Raw genomic sequence first — 21,021 nt, forward strand, 5'->3', positions numbered from 1 at the left:
GAAGTAAAATAAACACGCATACTTTGAAGAGTGAATAGGAAAAGTTGTTTGATTATAAATTTTCATTTATTGGATAGATTACTCATTTCCACTAGAGCCAGAAAACACTAAGTCAGTGATAATTTCCAACTAATTATTTCAGTGTTTCACAAATCATCGTCGCCTTAGTTGCTTGGAAAGCGATTAATTCAATTATCTTAACTTTAATTACTTGAAACCGCTACTCATTTGACGGCGGATATATTCACATATTGTTTTCCTTTGTGTACTTTTATAATTAAAAGTATAGTTAAGTTTAGAGAAATTAAAGTTATACAATAAATCACATTATGAATAGCAACTCATTGCAAAGATAGAAGTTAAAAAAGATTCTTACAGAAACAAGGTAATAATTAAAAAAAAATCACAATTTTTTTTTACTATTTTATAATTTTCTAGTTTTCTCTGATTTTAGTTATTTTATATTAAAATAAAGTATGAAGGTTACTTTAAAATTTATAATGATTTGCCCATTGTATTGATTAAACTTTTTCACTAGCTACTAATTTTCTAGGGTATAGTCGTAACATAGGGAATGGAATAAAAAATGTTTCAGTTATTTTCTTTTATTTGTAGTAAAAATAATATCGTTTATAAAATAATTTAAACTAAACACGAAAAGTTTAGAATAAATAAATAGGTACATTTTAAAGATTAGTACGATTTATGAACAATTAAATAGGAGATCCTTTCTCTCTTAATATCTATGTAAAATCTATTTAAAATATAACATACATAGAAATAACAGTAACATCAAGCAAGATTATTTACTTTGTACATAGAGGTATTACAGTTACATGTAGAAAAGATATTGGGAACGTTATACATATTTAAAAAAATCAAAAAGTTTGTTTAAAAATATGACAAAAAACATTACTTAGAGAAGTTGACAAAAATGTGATAGTCAAAAGCTGAAGGAAGAAGTAATACATTAGATCGGATGTACGAGGCTAAATTTAACGGAGGGGTCGGTTTTGGTTAAAGGCCATGGACCTCTTGGAGCCGATGGGGAAGTGAGAGAGGTCGATCTCATCCATGGGGTAGTCTGGTCTGTATCGCTTCTTGTCCAAATTGGTGCTGTAACAATAAATATATTTATATTATAAAGAGAAACGATATACGAGAAACTTTTGCTCGAAAAACTGTTAAATAACTTAACCGATAATAAAATCTTTTAAGACACGAAAAAAAAATCGATGATTATCTAGAGTGTTAAATTTTTATTAATTATACTAAGTAGAACTCTATTTATGCCATTTTTCAACACCAAAATTCACGTCGTCCTTTTTTTTTTATTCAATCAATATTATAATCAAATATAGAACGATAGGTATCCCTTTTTTACATTTAAATCACATACAGTATTGTATTATCAAACACATACGATGTTAAATTCGTTAAAGAATGCTTTCACATGTAAAATCCTTTAATCCAAATCACTTAAATTAATTGTCTTTTGAAACGCACTTTACAAGGGATAAAAAATACGATATAATTACAATACAATGTATGTTAAAGTATATAACGAAATTGAAAAGTTAATATATAATGAAACGGTCTAATCTCAGGAACAACGAAACGGATTTGAATTATTTTAAGAATCATAGTAAGACTAACTAGGCTGATACGACGATTCGATATTTAAAAGCTAACGATAAATTTCTCGGTTAGTAAAACTTAATTTTATTTTGTAAAACTGCTAATACCGGGTACTGGACTTGAAATGTTAAATTTAATAATTTTTTTACACTACTAAATACTTAATACAATCAGCTGCGTAGACATATATTTACTGCAGTAATATAAGTAGATAATTTTTTTTATAAGAGAAGGGGGCAAACTAGTAACGGACCGCCCAAAATTATTTGATCTGACGCCCATGGACATCCGCAAAGCCAGAGGAATCGCAGTTGCGTTGCCAGCCTTAATAGTAAAAACTTACACTGGGATATCAAGGTAGTTGGATCCGTAGAGGTTGTAGAATCGCTTTGCGGCGTACGGGAAGGGCTGTTCGAGGTCGTCGATGTTACGCTTGCCCACGAAGCTATCCAGCTCAGACCTGACAAAATACAAATAGCTTACTATGCGTGTACTATATCATGACAGTTTGTTTCAATCATTACTCATCGGCTTCTTGGTACAGTGTACATATAAGATTTCACCCCATATTCCTTAATAAAACTAATGGGAACTTTCTTCGTTAGTTGTCGGTGTATTGCAATGTGAGATGTAAAAGTGCTTAAGAGACACCTAAGTTCTATGCTGATGTTATGTTTTTCCATCAGCGAAGTGCTTAAATTAAATTAAAGCGAATTCGTAGTGACATAAGTATATAAATATATGACATACGTTCCGATCGAAATAAACAGTATTCACAAAATATACTAAAGGAGCGCGGAGCGCAAGTAATTAGTGAGTTTATTCAAAAGAGTGCTAGGGAAAGGCGATTCCGCCATTATCATAGAAAGTGTACAGAAATTATGATGTCGTTAATAACGGAAAATGAACTAAAACAACGTTATAATGAAATATGTTATTATTATTAAGGCATCCGCTTTCGGTATTAAAATTCAGGAGGTAGAAAAGTTACTTGCGTTAATAGAAAAATTTATGACTAATTTTGTTTTTGCTTATCTCAGTGCTAATTTATACAAACGCCGTTAAACGTAGCGACATTAAACAATACTATTTACTATGGAAATAGGTCGATGTCTATGGAATTTAATATACTGAAGATAAAGTAATTACTACGAGAAAAGGAATTTTAAAAACGCAAACTTACTCAAAGAACCAGTCGTTCATTTGCATATATGCTATGATTCTATTAGGAATGAATTTACTGGTACAACAATACTAATGCTTGCAAATGCTGTCGCATTTCCATGGACTGAACAATATTCGTTATGAATGATGCAACATTGCTAACAGAAAGGATAAAACATTTTGGAAAATTAAAACTAGCTAGATTATCAAATGTTACTTATTTTGTTTTAGTAGTTAAATTATGTCAATTTCCACTGCCAAAACACTTGTACAAAAACTCATGGATTATAATTGGGCTGATGATGTTGATTATCACACTAACTAATAAGTATTTTTTGGAGTAATACAGTTGATGTTTAACTCACCGATCAATTTCATCGAAGTTACGTTTCGGGTAATCTTCACGGTAATAATCAGACGATATCAATGGAAACAGTTGCCGTTTGCCGTTTCTGGATAATAATTATATATAATTAGAAATTGCGTCAATCGTAGTTAGTTATTAAGCAAGTACAAAGTAATTATGACTTCCCTATAGAGTTTAGTTACTACGAAGGATAACCTTTATATATTTATATTTTTGCCGCACAAGCTTAGATTCGGCTAGCATAGTAAATGAAATTAAAATATGATAATTATGTCCTCGTCGGAACTTTGAAAACATATCTTGAAAAAATAGCAGTGGAATATGAAGGAGGGTACAAACATTTAATATGTATGTAATGTAAATTTTTTAAAGGTTAATGAAAAACACTTTACCATGTACTGTGTACATGTACATTGAAAGAGTAAATTATAAGTTTATAGAGAGAAGATGTAGAGAAATAAAACACATTTTAACGCCATATTCTAGCCAATCATTCTTCCCTCATGATTATGCACAGGCTTAGAAGAGCCAAGTGTTAACGTGACATACTGTTTTTATGGCCAGTGACGTAATTTTGTAAACTGACATAGGTATAGTCTGTATAGCTTGTCAAAAATTTAAATGTAGAAAAAAAAAATAAAAAAATACGGTTAGAACACGGTTAAATTTTTATTACAACGGAATTCCATTTATTCATTTTTTTAATACTTACGCGATAATTTCATACCGTCGAACACCTGAAAACGGTAGAAAGCTGGAATGTCTGGATTCACGGACCTCGCGGACAAGATTTCCGCCGCCCAAGGGATCTAAATTTCGCACTTTGTGACCTGTTTGACATCACGTACAATGATAATTGACAATTAATTTATAAGGTAAGAAGAAACAAAGTAATTTGGTAGATAAATCTTACCTGATTATGTGATGTAAGAAAAAGTGATAACATAATATCACAAATGTTGCAATGACATCAATGCAACAATAATAAGTAGTAGTTAATCGGAAGACAATAAAAAATGTTTCTTTTTGTTCAAGTTTTAAATAAACTTTATATCAATTGGAAAAAAACATTTTTAACTACATGTCGAAATAGTAAGAACGATCGCTGGTTTAGTGAATGTTTTGGTATTGTGAATGTACCGAGTACAGTTAGCAAAGTAATATCTTAAAAAATGCATTTGAGATCCAAGACACCGTCTTCACAACTTTATTAATTTACACTTCACAATTTTATTAAATTGGCGGACTTCGCTTACTGTGGGCCTAACAGGAATATATATGACAATTGCCATCGTATAGTTATCGTAAAGATTTGTAATAAAATTTGTGCAGTGCCCGACATTTGTGTATCGGGCATAAAGTACACCTAGTAAGCTCATATTAGTTTTGACATAATTAACGATGACGATACGAAGGCGATTGTTACAAATATACGTGCTAGGTCCACTATAATTAAAAGCTGGGAACTTTAATAAAACACAATCATGTTTTGTTATTGCAAGGAATCTATTTAACGTTGATAATTTAAATAAATAAACGACAAACAAGTATTAACTACTCGTATCTCATATCACATTCTATACGTTGTTCCATTACTATTTACTATCCAAGAGAGAAATCTGTAACAATTGTATGAATAATTTTAAAGAAAGTTTCTCTCGCCCAGCTCCAGCGCTCGCACAAAGTTATCACCGCCGAGAGGGTCCAAATTTCTAACGAAGTTACCGCCGCCCAGAGAATCTAAGTTTCTCTTAACAAGGTTAGGTCCTCCGATCTGATCAAGGTTCTTTTTGACGAAGTTACTTCCACCCAGTGAATCGAGATTCCTTACCAAATTTCCGCCGCCCAGTGAATCAAGATTCCTGACGAAGTTCCCCCCGCCTAGTGAATCAAGGTTCCTGACCAAATTTCCCCCGCCGAGTGAATCGAGATTCCTGACGAAATTCCCTCCACCTAGTGAATCAAGATTCCTGACGAAATTTCCTCCCCCGAGTGAATCCAAGTTGCGAACGAAGTTGCTCCCGCCGAGGGGATCTACGAAACGAGCACTCAGTTCGCTGTATTCCCCTACATCACGACCCAGCATTCCACTGCCACCGATTCCATTTAAATTTTTCCTCAAAGCTCTACCAGTTAAAGAAGAGACATCAATACCATTTAAATTTCTATTGCCACTTTTTAATGCTTCATAACTGTTTACGTTCCGTCCTAACAACGTACTCCCTCCTAGACCACCATTAATGTTTCTTCCCATCAAAGTGCTACCACCGATACCGTTCAAGTTACGGTCACCATTCCGATATTCATTTTGCAGCAGAAACCTCAGTAGGTAATCGAATTCTTTTTGTCTATAATCTGTAAAAGAAAAATATTCTTTTAAAATTTGAAAGAGTAATTTTATTTCAATAATTTGTATGCAAGAAAACAAATCTCCATATTTAACGGTTGCCGTATGTTTTATATAAAAAATTAGAACATAAACATTACTTACCTATGTAGAAGAGTGCAGGGGATGAACAGTGCACAACATCTTATACATAACATTATTGTGCGGAGACAAACTTTGTGAAAAGTGCGTTTTTATCATCACAAAAAAGTGATCCAAAATTGATTGCAAGGTATATAGTGCGATTTTTATAACACGAATTGAGTTATATTATTGTGCAAATAGATTTAAGTAAATAATCCGGAATTATTTTAAATACGTGTGTTTTATTTGGATAGGGTTGTGAATATTGTGTTTAACTTGGATTGACGGATTTGTGCTAGGGGTGTGTGTAACCTAAGCATTCCCGAGTGCATTGATATTAACACAGTGCTTTGCTTTTTCTTTCATTCAAAATTTAACTACTTACCATTAGCGTCGTAGCGTTCTGAACTGTGTTCATTTACGCTCCCATCTTGTTCCTGTGTGTTAAATTAATTAAATTATAAAATTATAATACATCATTCGACTAAGACCAATTATTTACTACTCTAATGCCCGAATACTGAAACGTTACTTAAATATCTCCTTTCGTAAGCATTGCTTACAATTTAACAGACGTCAAAATTTAAGTGGTATACACAAACGCAAATCAAGACATGTAAGCGCGTGATTCCGTAAGTAGACGTATTATTTTTACGTCATGGCAACATCCTTTGTTTTCGGTCAAAGAGTGTATAAAAAATACTTGTTCTCGATTACGTTTTCTTAAAATTCACTTTACGTATCCGTTTCACGCAGCATGGCTTGGACAACCTATAGTTGTAAGACGTGTTCATTCCCAAATAGTAAAGAAATTTAAAATAAAAATACTAAATAATCAAAAATCAAAGAAGGTTGTTAAAAAATATCCTTTCTGTTTAAAGTATTTTTAAATAAAAAAAATTAAAAAATTTGACCATACTTTTGTAGAATGGAAAGCATCTGGCGTTATGTTTTGACAAGTTTAAATTAATAAAATTTTAATAAATCATAATATCATCAAGACACTTTTTAAGCAGTTTAAGCGGGCGCAGACAGATGTCGCTACAAACCTATTTGCGATTTCGATATATTCTCGTTCAGTCGGCATTTTTATATAAATACTAGCTGTCGCCCGCGACTCCGTTCGTGCGCAGTTAAAAAAAACTTTATAGGGGTATGAATAATAGATTTTGGCCGATTCTCAGACCTACTGAATATGCTCACAAAATTTCATGAGGATCGGTCAAGCCATTTCGGAGGAGTACGGGAACGAACATTGTGACATGAGAATTTTATTTGTCCGAATGCGATGATTATGATGAAGCAGACATGTTAACACCTTAGATTTTAACTTTTAAGATAGCCCGCGACCACTCTTAAATTGTTGGCGTACTTAAGTCGACATGACAGTTCTTTTGACAGCAAAATGTCGTTGAGTGACGATCCAGTATAAGAAATGTGATATTGAGTGGCCTTTAAGCATGGTACGACTTGAGTGGCATCAAAGTTGAGATGCGTCTTTAACTGACTTACGAAAATTCCATATTGGAGTTTAAGCGTGGTCTTATAATTTAAGACGCTCTTACATATTTAAGTGACGTTTCAGTATTCGGGCAATAGTAGCTTATTGTCTAGTTACTACTCAAAAATAACAATTGTTTGTAAAACATTTTCATACTATGATAAATGTAGAATAATATTTTCCAATGAACACAAAGCTCGTTTAAGCTTCTCAGCTACAGTTATAATGTTTTGTTCAAATTTTCAATTGCTTTTTCTTCGAATTTTACAAATACTATGATTAAGTATTTGATTGGGAGCTTATGTACTTATTATATTTTCTTGGTAAGAAAGCTTCTCGAAGACCAAAGTTGAATTGTAAAGAAGGAAACGAATATTTATTATTTGTTGATTTACTTGTTCACGACTAAATTGTTCTAGAAACCAATATCTTTAACTTATATTTCTTTGAACAATTCCATTCTTGTTTATTTTTATATAAATTGATGCGTACTAATGAAAAATAGTCATTTGTATGAGCCAAGTGATGAGTTCCTAAACGTATTAAATTTACATAATCGTCGACGAACAAGCAACGAGCTATCCCGGAAACGAGTTACAGACGATCATCTAATTTGGCAAGTAACATCTGTATCAGAATGAAGAAAGTTTAATTTTCAATTTGTAACATGAAACATAGATATTACAAAGAACTTTCTTAGATTGGTAATTAAATTAATTTTGAATATTTAATTACATTTTTGAAATAATAATTATGAATTGAAAAAACGTTTAGAAAGTATTGAAAAGATGACATCATATATAATTTGCTAGCAGATCTACTTTATTACGACTTATGTACATTTCAATATTAGATGTGGATAGAAGTTTGTTTTTAGACGTATCACAAAGGTGGCTGGTATTAATTAGCGCTAAACAGTTTTCTTACCCTGTGTGGTTCGGCGTTGCAACAGACTAATAGTGCAGTTATGACAACAGCAAATCGCCCGGCACGCATCATTGTACCTGATAATAAAAATAATTGCTATTATTTAAAAAAAAAGTGAAAAACTGCTTCAGGTTTGAAAACAAGTTGTTGAATTCTCCGACTAAGGAGGTTGTGTGGTTTACACATGCTTCCTTACTTGTGAAAATGAACTTATTTGTTAGGTAAATTACAATAAATTTTAATTTTTACGCTTCCAATATAAAGTAATTTTAAATTGTAATTTTTAATGACTAAAAACATAAAGTACATCATTCTGAAAAGATGTTTTTATCAGTACTGAAGTGAATAAATAAAATATGTATTAAAACATTAAAATGTTTAGATCGTCATTAAAAAAATTACGACCTTTTGTCACGCTAGATAACAGCTTCTCATTAAAATACCCGCACGAACTTCATTTGGTGCTGCGTGAATAATTTTTACATCGTTGACAGTAGTATGTCTTTACTTTAATTATTCATCCTAGCTTACTACCTATATACAAAATATACGAAAATTATGTAAAGTTGAATAAAAATAAGGACAAGCACATAATTTTCACATTTAGAGTTAGAAGTATATTTTTTCGTCGTTTTCTCAAATGACTAAGGGGAAGTACTTCGCACTGATAGATTTATTAAATAAATTACTACTCGTAGTGTATTTTTTCTGCATGATTATATCGCAGGTTTGCCCAGAAGTTTCACTTTTCTCTTGAAGTCTAGGTTTAAAATAAACTAGCGCATATTTCAATTACAATTACCTACATTATCCTAGAATTATGTAATTTAATTTAACTTTTATAATGTTGATAACAATCATCAAATTATTTTATTAAACAACATGAAGGCTTCAAATGTTATCTGGGAATTGACCATTCTTTTCCTTATAGTCAATGAGGTATATTTTACATAAAGCTACTATTTAGTATTCCTTGTGAATGCTTGTTGATATTGATTAAATGCGGAGCTTAATATAATTATTGGCTCTGCATGTTCTCTTATTAATCTATAGATATCGCTTCTTGTGTTCAAATTAAGTTACATGCCGCCTCATCGGGAATATTGAAACCCTTTTTATTTTATAGTCCATCTTTTATTTGATGTAATTTCTAAATGGCTTTTATAGTCGAGTATTAAGTCTCAAAGTCACGATATATAATATGTCTACTGACTTCTTCCAGAATATGTAGGATTCGTTGAGGAGTATGCTTAAGCAGAGCAAATTTGTGCAAATTAGGACGGTGACGCATATGAAGGGGAAATATATTTCTGTCCGTCCCCTCCTCCGTCGATCAAAGATAGGCAACGCACCTGCATTTGCGGATATCTGTGGGCAGCGGTCGCTTCGCTATTTTGGCGAATTCAGGTGGCTGCTTGCTCGTTTGCCACCTTATGATATTAAAAATTGCTCTATCGATATTGCTCTTAGCGTATTGAGTTAATGAATTAAAAGTAAAGGACAGCTTGCTCTGTCCATTTTAAATCCTTTCTACACAAATGTAATTATAGATTGATAGAAATGCATCAGTTTCGCACCTTTTCGATACTGCAGCAACTTGTGAAAGTGTTTCGTAACCGCGTAGCCGTCTACGGCATCGTTATACTTTGTAGCGCTACGCTTTCGTTGGTACTACGTATTAACAAAAATAATTTTATTGTTACAAATTAGCGTTATAATATTAGAGTATTATAGTTACTTTTAATACATCGCTATGATAGATTGATAAAAAAGAGACTAGGCAAAAAAAACTAAGGCGTAAATAACGCCTTAGTTGAGTAACAAGAGTGTTCTTGTCGAGAGCTTTCATTTGTTCAAAGTATTTTTTAAAAGTTTACCTTAAATCGACAACAATATAACGACAATATTTTCATTTTCTTATATTCAAATGAAAAGTTTAAATTTATGTATAATCACGTTTAGTATTTTCATATTTTCATCGTCAGGTTATCAACAATAATGTTTTTACAATTAATACATTATTATTTTATCGCAAATAACTTTGTCGATGTGTAAATGTTACATGAGGTGACAGTAGCAGATACAATCACAGGGAAAAGTTATATCTCTTATTTATATCTCGAGCATTGTGGTCTTTTCATTTGAAATACAATAACTTTCTTGTAATTAGTTTCGTTTTACGCGAACGTGTTATTGACAACGGTGTTGTTTAAACCTAGAAATCCACTGCAATATTACTTTTATTAATATATATTGTCATATCTTACATTCTCTTAGAAAAAATAGAGACTACAATATATATATATATATATATATATATATATATATATATATATATATATATATATATATATATATATATATTGTATATTATCACAGCAGTCGAAGCCCACACTAATATTAATATAGTCTGTTTCATAAAGTAAATAATAATATAAAAGTTTTTCTTTAGTTACTTAAATATAAATAAAATCTAATTAACATATGTTGGCTAATGTTTAGCTGTTACTTAAAAATGGTACTGATTTTGAATCTTTATTAGATACCGAAATACGATATGATAGGCATCATTCAAAGTTGATATTTAAATAGCCAAATAAATTGATATAATTCCTTACATGCGCGTCTATAATTTGTTTACCGTAACATGCAATAATTTGTTGTCTCCTATAAGAGCACTCATTCAAGATATACTCGTGTAGTTGTGTCTAATGATGTAGTGGAGTGAATTAAATAATCTCCTAAACTGTCAATGCTCAGACCAATGCTCAAGGTTCACAGATATGTTACACGTGCAAGAGGATAATATCACTTGATTGCTCGTAATTTTTACGTCTAAAAATATCATATCATTATCAATCGTCATAATATTTCAATGCTTTATTTATAGATGTTCATATTAACCTACGCGTTTAACCTAAATGCATTTCGTAAGTTTTATTGGGCGGCTATTTTGTACATTTATATTTTTATTTTCCTATTTCAAGTTTGTTTAGACTATCTATGAAGTTTTTTAAGAAATTATTTTATATTTAAGAAATTAGATAACATTAAAGAACGAATTTATGTACTACGATGTAAAAAAAGAATTAATAATATGAATAGATATTTCATCACTCAAAGACAGTGATCATTTTGGATATCGTAAATAAATTCTTTTGACACAGTCTCTACTTCCAAACTTTAATTACACTTAAAACTTTTCAATATTCATCAAATATGTACATAGTTTAAAAAAAATTAGTAAGCCAAAAAATTTTAATTATGTTGAATGTTGTTTTAGACAAATTCTGATCACGAATCGTAATTGAATAATTAACTTTAACCACAAAAGTGTGGATTAAAAAAGGCTCCCGGGTCTCGTTTAAAACTTCATTTAACCTCGTATTTAGTTTGCTGCTAAATATGAAGGTCCTACGTTATTTAAATTTTAGAGATAGGAATATCAAAATAGGATTTTTAATTAGTACTTAATATAAAATGATATGTGCTAGTGAAAACTACATATGTACAGACTTTCAGTACAGAAGTTTCATTTCGGAAATTCTTTTTCATGTAAATATTGACACAACGTCCTTTTTACCGGCCACGACTCTAAAGGCACGCAGATAATTTAAGAAATTTAAAAGCTCCTATGATTTTCATTTAAAGTTATTAAACTGATAGAGTTTTTCCTATAAATAGCTCATATAACATTAAATTTACTCGAGTCTCGAATGGGACAAAAAAATGAGGAAATTTTAACAGATCAAACCTCTTCTTTTTTAAGTTACAATTTTATACATGAAGATATAGTGGTAAATACATAGTAAGAGTTTGTGTTACTAACACCTTGCTACTGCTAAGGAATTCAAATCCCAGTTTAAGTTATAGAATTAACAATGACCAAGTTAGCTAAAATTTTAAACAAATAATGCGTCATTTGATTGATTGACTTTGATCTTAAGTTACTATTGAAGGTTAATTTACGGAAAACTTTAAATGGAATAATACAATACTAAAGACACGTGTAAGAAAAAGAAGAAAAAATAGAAAACACGCACGTGCTTATTTCTCTTTTTTACAAATTACGTTACAAAATAAAAAAATTAGATATACCTATAGGTATATTTGGGTTTCGACAACAATATTACCGATCGGCGTCAAAGCTATCTTGCAAGTTAGACTATATTTAAAAAATATTGAATTGGAAGTAGACATCGTTTTTGTATTTTGGAATAATATGGCACAATTTAAAGTAATTTACCAAAAAATTACAAATAAATGAACCAAACCAAAAAAAATGAGAACGTATGAAAATGATAATACTGGGCCGTTTAAATACAATGGTGTAGTCAGAATTAAACACACGTATATGTATTGGGAAAATGTGTAAACTAAAACGGAATAAACAAATATTAAAAGTTAAAACTAACTAAATTAAAAGGTTATACTTTGATTTAATAAAAGATATTGTAATTTAAAATATTTTTCAAGAATTCCTAACTATTTAAATTACACATTTGAAACTTAGGTTTCTTAAAAAAAAAGTTATTTTTTTCGAGTGGATATGTAAAATATTAATAAATAAAATTTATATAGCACTATAAAATACAACTTTGTAACTACACACAAAAAGTTTCATGGAACTTAAAATAAATTACAGAAAATATTTATTAAACTTCATATTATATAGCTACGAGTACAACATATAAATATATAATACAATAAATAAAGAAATAAAAATATTCCGATATATCAGCTCACCTGATTCAGCTGAATGTTAGGCGGTTGTGTGTTCGGAAGGTTGTGCCGTGACAGCCTCCGCGCGGGCTTATATACCCAGCGCTCGGCTTTGGGCGGGCGCCGCCCTGCGCGCCTCCTGCATCCCGCTAATGCAAATACTATTGTCAACACTCATTTAACTTTTTTTAACGTCATCACAGACGGGAAACATCATATTAGTTTATTATGCATATAAGTACTTTTTTAATTTTAAGAATATAGTGTTTCTGAACAGTCATTAGACTTTTAACATTCATACGAAAAATGCCTATGTTCATTTACGTTGCATAATTAGTTTTGAATCTTTTTTCAGTAAACATAGACGTACACATACATTGTACGTTTAAGTAATAATAATAATAAAATATATAATTTAAAAAGTAGTTAATTTATAATTATGTATTGTCTAATATCGATGTTTTAATAAGGTGTTACGTAAGTTATTAAATTTATAGAAATTAAAAAGTTTTTTTTATTAATTAGGTCTTACAACGATTATAAAAAAAGAGCTATGTATAAATTTAATTTTCAATAAAGAAACATAGTGATGAAGTTAGGTAATGATTAAACTAACTAGCAAGAGTACTTTTCATTTTATGTTCCATCTTTCACACATCAGTAAGATTTTTGATGTGACAGGTTCATCCTAACTGTAAGTTTTCACTGTCAACATACTTGTACAAAACATATTACTGTTTTTAGGAAAACGAAAGTCATGACAATTTGTTTTTATATTGAAAGATAATAAATGAACGGAACGATAAAATTGTCAAATAAATAAAGTAATTGGAGATAAAGAGTGAATGATTTTAATGCAATATTGAATGCTAGTATTTTTTTTATTCGTTTAATTTAAGTTTATTAATTATTTTTTTATGTCCAGTAGTTATTTTTTTTTGTAAACATTAGGAACTTAAAGCATAGTGTTTTACAGAATCGTGTAAGCTTTGAGCTACAATGAATAAGCAGTTCCTTAATAAAATATATTTTTTTAATCCTATGTATAAATACTTCTTGAACTTTGCATGAATTGAAATGCCAAAGTCAAAATAACATTATTAATACAATGTTAAAAAATAACGAAAGCAAAATATTTTAATTAACTTGAAAATATTTTTTTTAGATTTCTTAGAACACAATCAGAAACTCTTTTATGACGTAATGGTTCAGAAAGCAATCATAAGAAAATTTATTTTTATTCATACAGACTAATTTTATATTAGTCAAATTCTGCAATGAATATAATATTTTCAAATTGCTCCCCTGCTGAGCGCCCCTTCGATGGTTAACATTTTATTATGTACCTGCATATACATACATATATATGCAGGTACAAGACATATCAAGACATATCTTGACATACTTTTTCATTTAAATAGTTTGATTTCTTACTTTTGATTTACAAAGACTAGATTTTCTTCTAGTTTCTTCTTATTTATTCAAAATTATAAGCATAAATATTTAGTAAGAGAAATGAAAATAAAATGGTCGCATGCTCGTTTGCAACCGTAAAGATTTAAAAAATATATTAACCATGTCTAAAATTAATATCTTCAATGGGTTTTCTTACTTTCTACGTTTTCTCTACTTCCTTTTTCAACACTATTTGATTTTTTTTTTTTCGTAAATGTTCAAGGGAAGTATATTTGGCTTATAAGCAAATTAATTCGCTTATTAGTTCTTTATATTCATATAAGATCATTCTAATTATTAGCTTACTTTGCACCTAATAACAATGACCTTAAAGTCATTTACAAAGACGAAACATTTTAGTTAGCGTTTATACCTTTTAAAATGTATTCTTTAGGGACTCCTTATTGTATAGAAGCTGCCTCGTGGATTTTATAAATATAAGGATAAAGAATATAAAATTAATAAGGTTAATGAATTTAGCTTTTAAATTATATAAACATTTATTTAACTATTTCAATTAATTTTTATTACGTTATTGTTTTGACAACTTGGAGAATCTTTAAAAGCAATTAACTCAAGTACTGTTAAAGTTTTCGTTAGGACGCTGGTTTTGGTATCAATGGGTAATTATTTAAAAATTATCCTCTAGTTAAAAAATATAATATGGAAAGTTTTGGAGTTTAAGTTTATGATTAAATCGAACCAAGGTTTTGTTAAAATTGAGATTAACTTTTCGAATTGGTATTGTTGATTGAAATTATTTTTTATTCTTGCTTGTGTAATTAGGTAATATTTAATAAATTCCAGTTTTTGTAGAGTTGTATTACTGCTGCTAATATACAATTAAAAAATAGTAATGGTGTCCAGGATTTATGAGACAATTTTTCATGAATTATTGCATAGTCGAATTCAATGGAAATGATAATTTTTATTTACATATGTCATTGGCTGATAATGTTTTTATTGTCAATGGATTTGTTTTAGAACGTTTTAGTGCTTTTTTTATAGGAGAAGGGGGCAAACGAGCAACGGACCGAAAGTTAAACATATCTGTTTTGTTGAAATAGGTTTGTTATAAATAATTAAAGTTATACCGAGCTTTTTATATTTCAAAACTCATTCGCGTGCAGAAAGTCAAACTATTACAACAACAACATTGATCAGAAACACTAGAAACTTGTATTTAAACATATTTTTGGCTCTACTTTTCATTCAGACTAAGAGGGATTACTATATGTTTTTAACAAATGTTTTGACAATGGATATACGGTAATATTGTGAACATGGAACATGTATGAATAGATGCATAGAAAGTGTGCTACAAGAAATGTTCGAGATAGTTTTTATCAACCTCTCACTGTTAATGTAATGAACATCTTTTATCTTTGTTAAGATTTACATTTATTTGTAATACGTGCGGTATTACGTTAGACTAAGATCATATTATCGTGTTAGGTATACATATGCAAATCCTAACTGCTAACTAACAAGCTCGTTCGGCGTTAAATAAGCCACCTCTATGTAATTTAATAAAAGTTAACTTGTTTCAACACTTTATCTGTATATTAATTTAAAACTTTTGTATTAAAGTTTGTTACAGAAACAAATGTATTAAGAATACATAAAGCTCGCTACAAAACATCAGTTTTTAGTGTACATTCGAACTGTGTGGAAAACTAAACGTGTGTGGAGGGATTAAGATTATGTGAATAAAAATGAATTATATGTTTCTTCCTGGTGTGTTTCTATCATAAAGAACTAGACATAAATATTTTGATAAAAGTATGGTAGTTAGTCAAAAACTACTTTCTTAGTCTTAATGTAACTTTTAGGAAATTTCTAAACGGTGGCATTAAAACTAAGAAATTCTTTGTTTAACTTCATGTATAAGTCTATAGATATACTAAAGAAATACTATGAAGTGTAACTTAATGATCTTTCGCGTACAGGTTATACGTGCGCTGTCACTGCAGCGTCAGTTCTCTCTACGTGGAAGTTGAATTATAACAAAACGTCAGTCAACATACATTTTTTTGTTGTTTCTTTTTAAGTATATTATTTCAGCTGAAAACAAATACATATTTACAAAATTTAAATAATATTTATATAAGCTTTAAAAAGTTTTTTGTGGTTTTGTTTATGAAACGATAACTTAATCTTACCAATATTTTAAATGCGAATGTTTAGATGGATGAATGAATGGATGTTTGTTAGAAGGTATCTCCGGAACAGTTCAACGAAGCTTGATACAAATTCGCACAGATATAGACCATAGTCTCGAAGTATGCATAGACTACTTATTAAGTTTTTTTTTTAATTTTGTGCGAACGGAGTCGCGGGCGCCAGTATATTAACAAAAATATCAGTAACTACTTTCAGACTTCTATTAATATTCTCGCGAAATTTTTTAATATTCCGTTGCCGAAAATTTAATAAAATGCCGTCTAACGTGATCACAGTGTAACGTTTATACTAGCCTACTAGAGTTACTATATAAAAGTAAACAAAAGCTACCGTGGCATTTACAATGTTAACGTCCACCTGTTTTAGGAAGCAATCTGTTGAACTTTCTAAGCTTTTAGATGCAAATTATGTTAGTTGTTGAGTACATTTATTACTTCGTCAAACTTAATTGCAGTAAACCGTTGCATCGTATCCTTGCACTTCATCACGGATAACACGGATTATGTAGAAACTAGCTTTTGGCCGCGACTTGAAAAAAGAGGTGATAAGTATCTCATGTTTTTTTTTTTTATATTACAAGGTGGCAAACGAGCAAGCGGCCACATGAATTCGCCGAAATGGCGAAGCGACCGCTGCCCATAGACATTCGCAATTGCAGATGCGTTGCCTACCCTCAATCGACGAAGGAGGAGACGCACAAAAAGAGAATATTTAACCTTCCTATTTATCTCCTCCTCCATAAAATCCACCTCCCCTTCCTATCCTTTCCTTATAAGAAAAGGATAGGAAAGGAAAGAGGACTAAAATTAGGCCTCCGGCACCACACTCATCAGACGAAACGCGGAATTACTTCCACTTCACTCCTGTCTTCTGTGTGGTCGTGGTATTTCACCGGGCGAGCCGGCCAATTCGTGCAACTGATGTTGTTGTTGCTGGCGTCTACCACTGTTAAATGTGTCACTCGAGTCTGTTCTCTGTGCGAAATTTCAGTAAGATGTGTTTTATGAATGATGATATATATATGAATCAAACCAATCCCACGGGAATTGTACACATTTCCGGGATTATAGGAAGCCTATGTGTTCCTTCAGACTGTGTTCTACATCTACATATATCAAATTTTATCGAGATCCATGAACCCGATTTGGAGATAACTTCTAACAAACATCCATCCATCCAAATCGAAACTTTCTCATTTATATTACTAAGAATTTGCTATATAAATTGTTGTGTTTTTTTTGGTACGTAAAAAAACGTTAACGTATAAGACAAAACGATAAAAAGGAATAAATCCCTCTGTGCAACTTCATTCTCGTATCTGCTTTGTTCGGACCACAAAGGTTTGAGTAATCAATGAGACGGACTTAAAGGCTTCACTTGCCGCTCGTCACACTTTTGCTAAGATTTCTTTATGAAGCGATAAAAATACGAAATGCATATTATTTAAACGAACGAGCTAATATTTAGATGCAGGAAATGCATTCTTTATTAGACAAAAAAAGGAATGTTATAAAATAACGTGCTTATAACAGTAGTTTTAATTTTGGTAACAGATTTTGCATGCATTTTTTTTGAACAGACGTAAAAGTAGTTTTCCTTGATTTACATATGTTTTGGGTGCAAGTCACGGCTTCGTGTCTACTAACATTACGTGGTTCTAGCCACCATACCATCCGCCATCTTAATTATCCGCCATCGTATAATGATGATGATGCTTCATCACTAAAATAGATTTCATCTCACTACATAATTACATATCTCATTAATATCAAATTAGATAACAAGAAACGTGTAATAAATTCGTGTTTTATTTCAATTTTATTCATTGTTTCAATAATCTTACTAATATTATAAATGTGAAAGTTTAAATGGATGGATGGATGTTTGAAGATATCTTCAGAACGGCTCAATGGATCTTGATGAAATTTGGCACAAATGTAGAAGATAGTCTACTTGTTAAGTTAAACCGTTTGTAATCTTTTTAATAAGTAGCTGTCGGTCGCAACTCCGCCCGCGCTGAATTAAAAAAAACTTAATAACTGTTCATACAGTTCATTGTATTGAAAATTCTTTGAGTAAAGTTTAATACTGATTCTGTTATAATTGTTGAGTATGTTTTCTCAAATTCTGATAACAAAAATATCCAGAAGTTCAAATTATGCTCAATGTTTGCTGCTGTTTTATGCTGTTTAAAAAGTTTTTAGTTATTAATTTTGATTATATTAGAGAAATGTTTGTATTGTTGTGTAATAAACAAATCTTTTTTATTTTAGTTTTCTCTCAAGGAAGCAAGGAGCAGTATATTGTTATAACATTATACAACTAAAATAAGCCATTCGATTCCATTCTAACTTAAACCAAAGAAATAATGTCCGATGTTGTTTCATTTAAATGTTGACAAAACAATAATGTTTTTATTTATTCGGCAGAATTATACAAATTCAACGAACGCTTATCTTCAAGAAGTTATTTTTTGTGAAATAACGTGAACTTAACAATTTGTGAATAACTCCTCAATTAATTACTGTTTTTTTTTTAAATAACCAATTTTAATAAATGAGTGTAATAAATTACAATTTTATAACCGGTGTCAATTACAACTAATAAAAGGGTGGGGGACCCTTTTATCTGTTACAATTTATAGGCAGAGTGAAATATGTAATTTTCTACAATTTTTCAAATTCTTTGTTGATTACAGTATCAAACTGGAAACCGTTGATCAAGTAAATAATTTATAGGCCTCATATTAGACATTAAAACTTTGCACCATTCTATTACATAAAAATAAACTCCTTCTGTAGTATAATAATCTAGTGATCTGAATAAGGAATTAGTTCTTAGTATCGTTTTTGAAAACATTACTTCCTTGAGCGTTCGTGAATCAATTAGTGAGTGACTGGACAAGCGCAAGATTGTCAAATGTTATTGCCTTCTCATACCAACATAACATGTTTTGTAATAATTTCGGCATAATGAATGAGGAGTAATTTGCACAAACCTTGTCCTTGTCTTAAACGGTCCGTAACTAGGTTGTGGGCCGTTTAACAAATTCATTTAGGATGACATAGTTTTACTCTTTGTTTCGCAAGTGTGTAGGATTGACATCCTCCCAATTACAATGAGATGTTGGCAGTACTTTCTCTATTTTTTCTTTTTTTAGTAGAATATGGCAAATGGGTAAGCGGTCACCTGAATTCCCTAAATTAGCGAAGTGACCGCTGCCCATAGACATCTATTACAAGTTAAAAGAATGCAGATACTTTTTAATAGACGGACATAGAATATTTCTCTTTGTTCATAATTCGGTCTCCTCATTGAAAGCGAATGAAATGAATTGATATTGTAAATTTTGAAATGCGTACGAATGCGTATATGTCGCTTTGAGTCAATTCCATTATCTAGAGTGGTCTAGGGAGTTAATAACCGCACTCGAGCGATACATATCTGGTCACCATTCGTGCGGATATGCTACCGAATGATGTCATTTGATACCGCACTGATATTTACGTGGGGACGATAATCCAATGATCGAATGTGTTAAGGTCGAACTTTTTATTTCACTTATTTTTTATCATAGACAATGAGTTATCTTTTTAAATGTTACTTGTATCTGAGGTAAAGATGATAAGCCTAATGGATCCAAAATGTGGGAGCCACTGACTAAAATAACCATAGCCTTTCGAAACAAATGTACGTAATTTAGTGTTTCTAAGTTTTATTAAAAAGATGATACAAATTGTAAAGGGAAATAGATCGAAATTGTATAATTTAGTTAAGTGGCTCCAAAAATTGAGTAAAACAATTTGTACACTTACAGCTTTGCAACAAAAGGTCACAAAGGAATTACTTTAACACAAAACTTAACGCTGTATATATTATAAAAGCCACACAGTTAGTAACGCACCTCATCTGTACCAAATACTAAATCACTTCGTAACTTTAGTACTAGCAGAGGTTAACCCTACAACTACAAGCCACTATAAATTTTAAATGACATTTCGTCATAGCTTACTACCAGCTTGGGAAATTCACTTTCCAAGTTTAAAGGGGACTATTTTGTGTTACTTTGTTACATATTATACAATTCCATGGTTGTTCAAACTTAAATCTATTTTGTAAAGATTTGTTAAATTACTTTCGCTCGCGATTTCGTCAGTGCGAAATTAAAAAATATAATTAAATTATACTTAATATATAATTTGTAAACATACAACCGGAAGGAAACTATCTTTCACAAAAGCCCTGGCAAAATCGTTCCAGCCGTTTCGGAGATTACCCGGAACAATTGCGGACAGCCAAACAGACAGACAAAAATAAAAAAAATAGATTTTCTTTATAAGTTACGCAAATACATCATGTATAAGAAATATGATTTTTTTTAATAAAACAAACAGACACTCCAGTTTTATTAGTTGGATAGATTAGTTTTTTATATTCTTACTGGTTCTAAAAAAGTAAACGCAAGGACTGCGTAGCATACCTATATTTACTTTATAGATAAAATATTTTAGTTAATCATAAGCCGATAACAACATTAGCTTATTTAAAGCTTTAATTCACTTGGGAATTTATACAGAGGTCTTTATACACGTG

General features: G+C 30.6%; 1 protein-coding gene across 2 annotated transcripts; it reads right to left on the minus strand.

The window, feature by feature from the left end:
• Positions 1–978: 978 nt before the first annotated feature.
• LOC106710578 (orcokinin peptides) lies at positions 979–12,857 on the minus strand. 2 transcript variants are annotated; one of them, XM_014502670.2, is made up of 7 exons: positions 12,814–12,857; positions 8,068–8,144; positions 6,025–6,076; positions 3,882–3,999; positions 3,168–3,254; positions 1,982–2,098; positions 979–1,116 (listed from the first exon to the last, which is right to left on the minus strand). In XM_014502670.2, exons 2-7 carry the CDS (start codon positions 8,137–8,139, stop codon positions 996–998), a joined length of 567 nt encoding a protein of 188 aa, XP_014358156.2. In that variant the 5' UTR covers positions 8,140–8,144; positions 12,814–12,857; the 3' UTR covers positions 979–995. The 2 variants fall into 2 exon arrangements, with proteins under 2 accessions (XP_014358156.2, XP_014358154.2); XM_014502668.2 differs by lacking the exons at positions 979–1,116; positions 1,982–2,098; positions 3,168–3,254; positions 3,882–3,999 and adding an exon at positions 4,754–5,524.
• Positions 12,858–21,021: the final 8,164 nt, after the last annotated feature.

The sequence above is a fragment of the Papilio machaon genome, chromosome 13 (genome assembly GCF_912999745.1).
Source record: "Papilio machaon chromosome 13, ilPapMach1.1, whole genome shotgun sequence".
In the NCBI taxonomy this organism is placed as follows: domain Eukaryota; kingdom Metazoa; phylum Arthropoda; class Insecta; order Lepidoptera; family Papilionidae; genus Papilio; species Papilio machaon.

Excerpts from the sequence above, each read along its gene's own strand:
- LOC106710578 (XM_014502668.2), bottom strand. The coding sequence starts at position 8,139 with ATGATGCGTGCCGGGCGATTTGCTGTTGTCATAACTGCACTATTAGTC. Across the intron at positions 6,077-8,067 it reads GCAACGCCGAACCACACAGG|GAACAAGATGGGAGCGTAAA; the intron begins GTAAGAAAACTG and ends TTTAACACACAG. Across the intron at positions 5,525-6,024 it reads AGAACGCTACGACGCTAATG|ATTATAGACAAAAAGAATTC; the intron begins GTAAGTAGTTAA and ends TTTCTTTTACAG.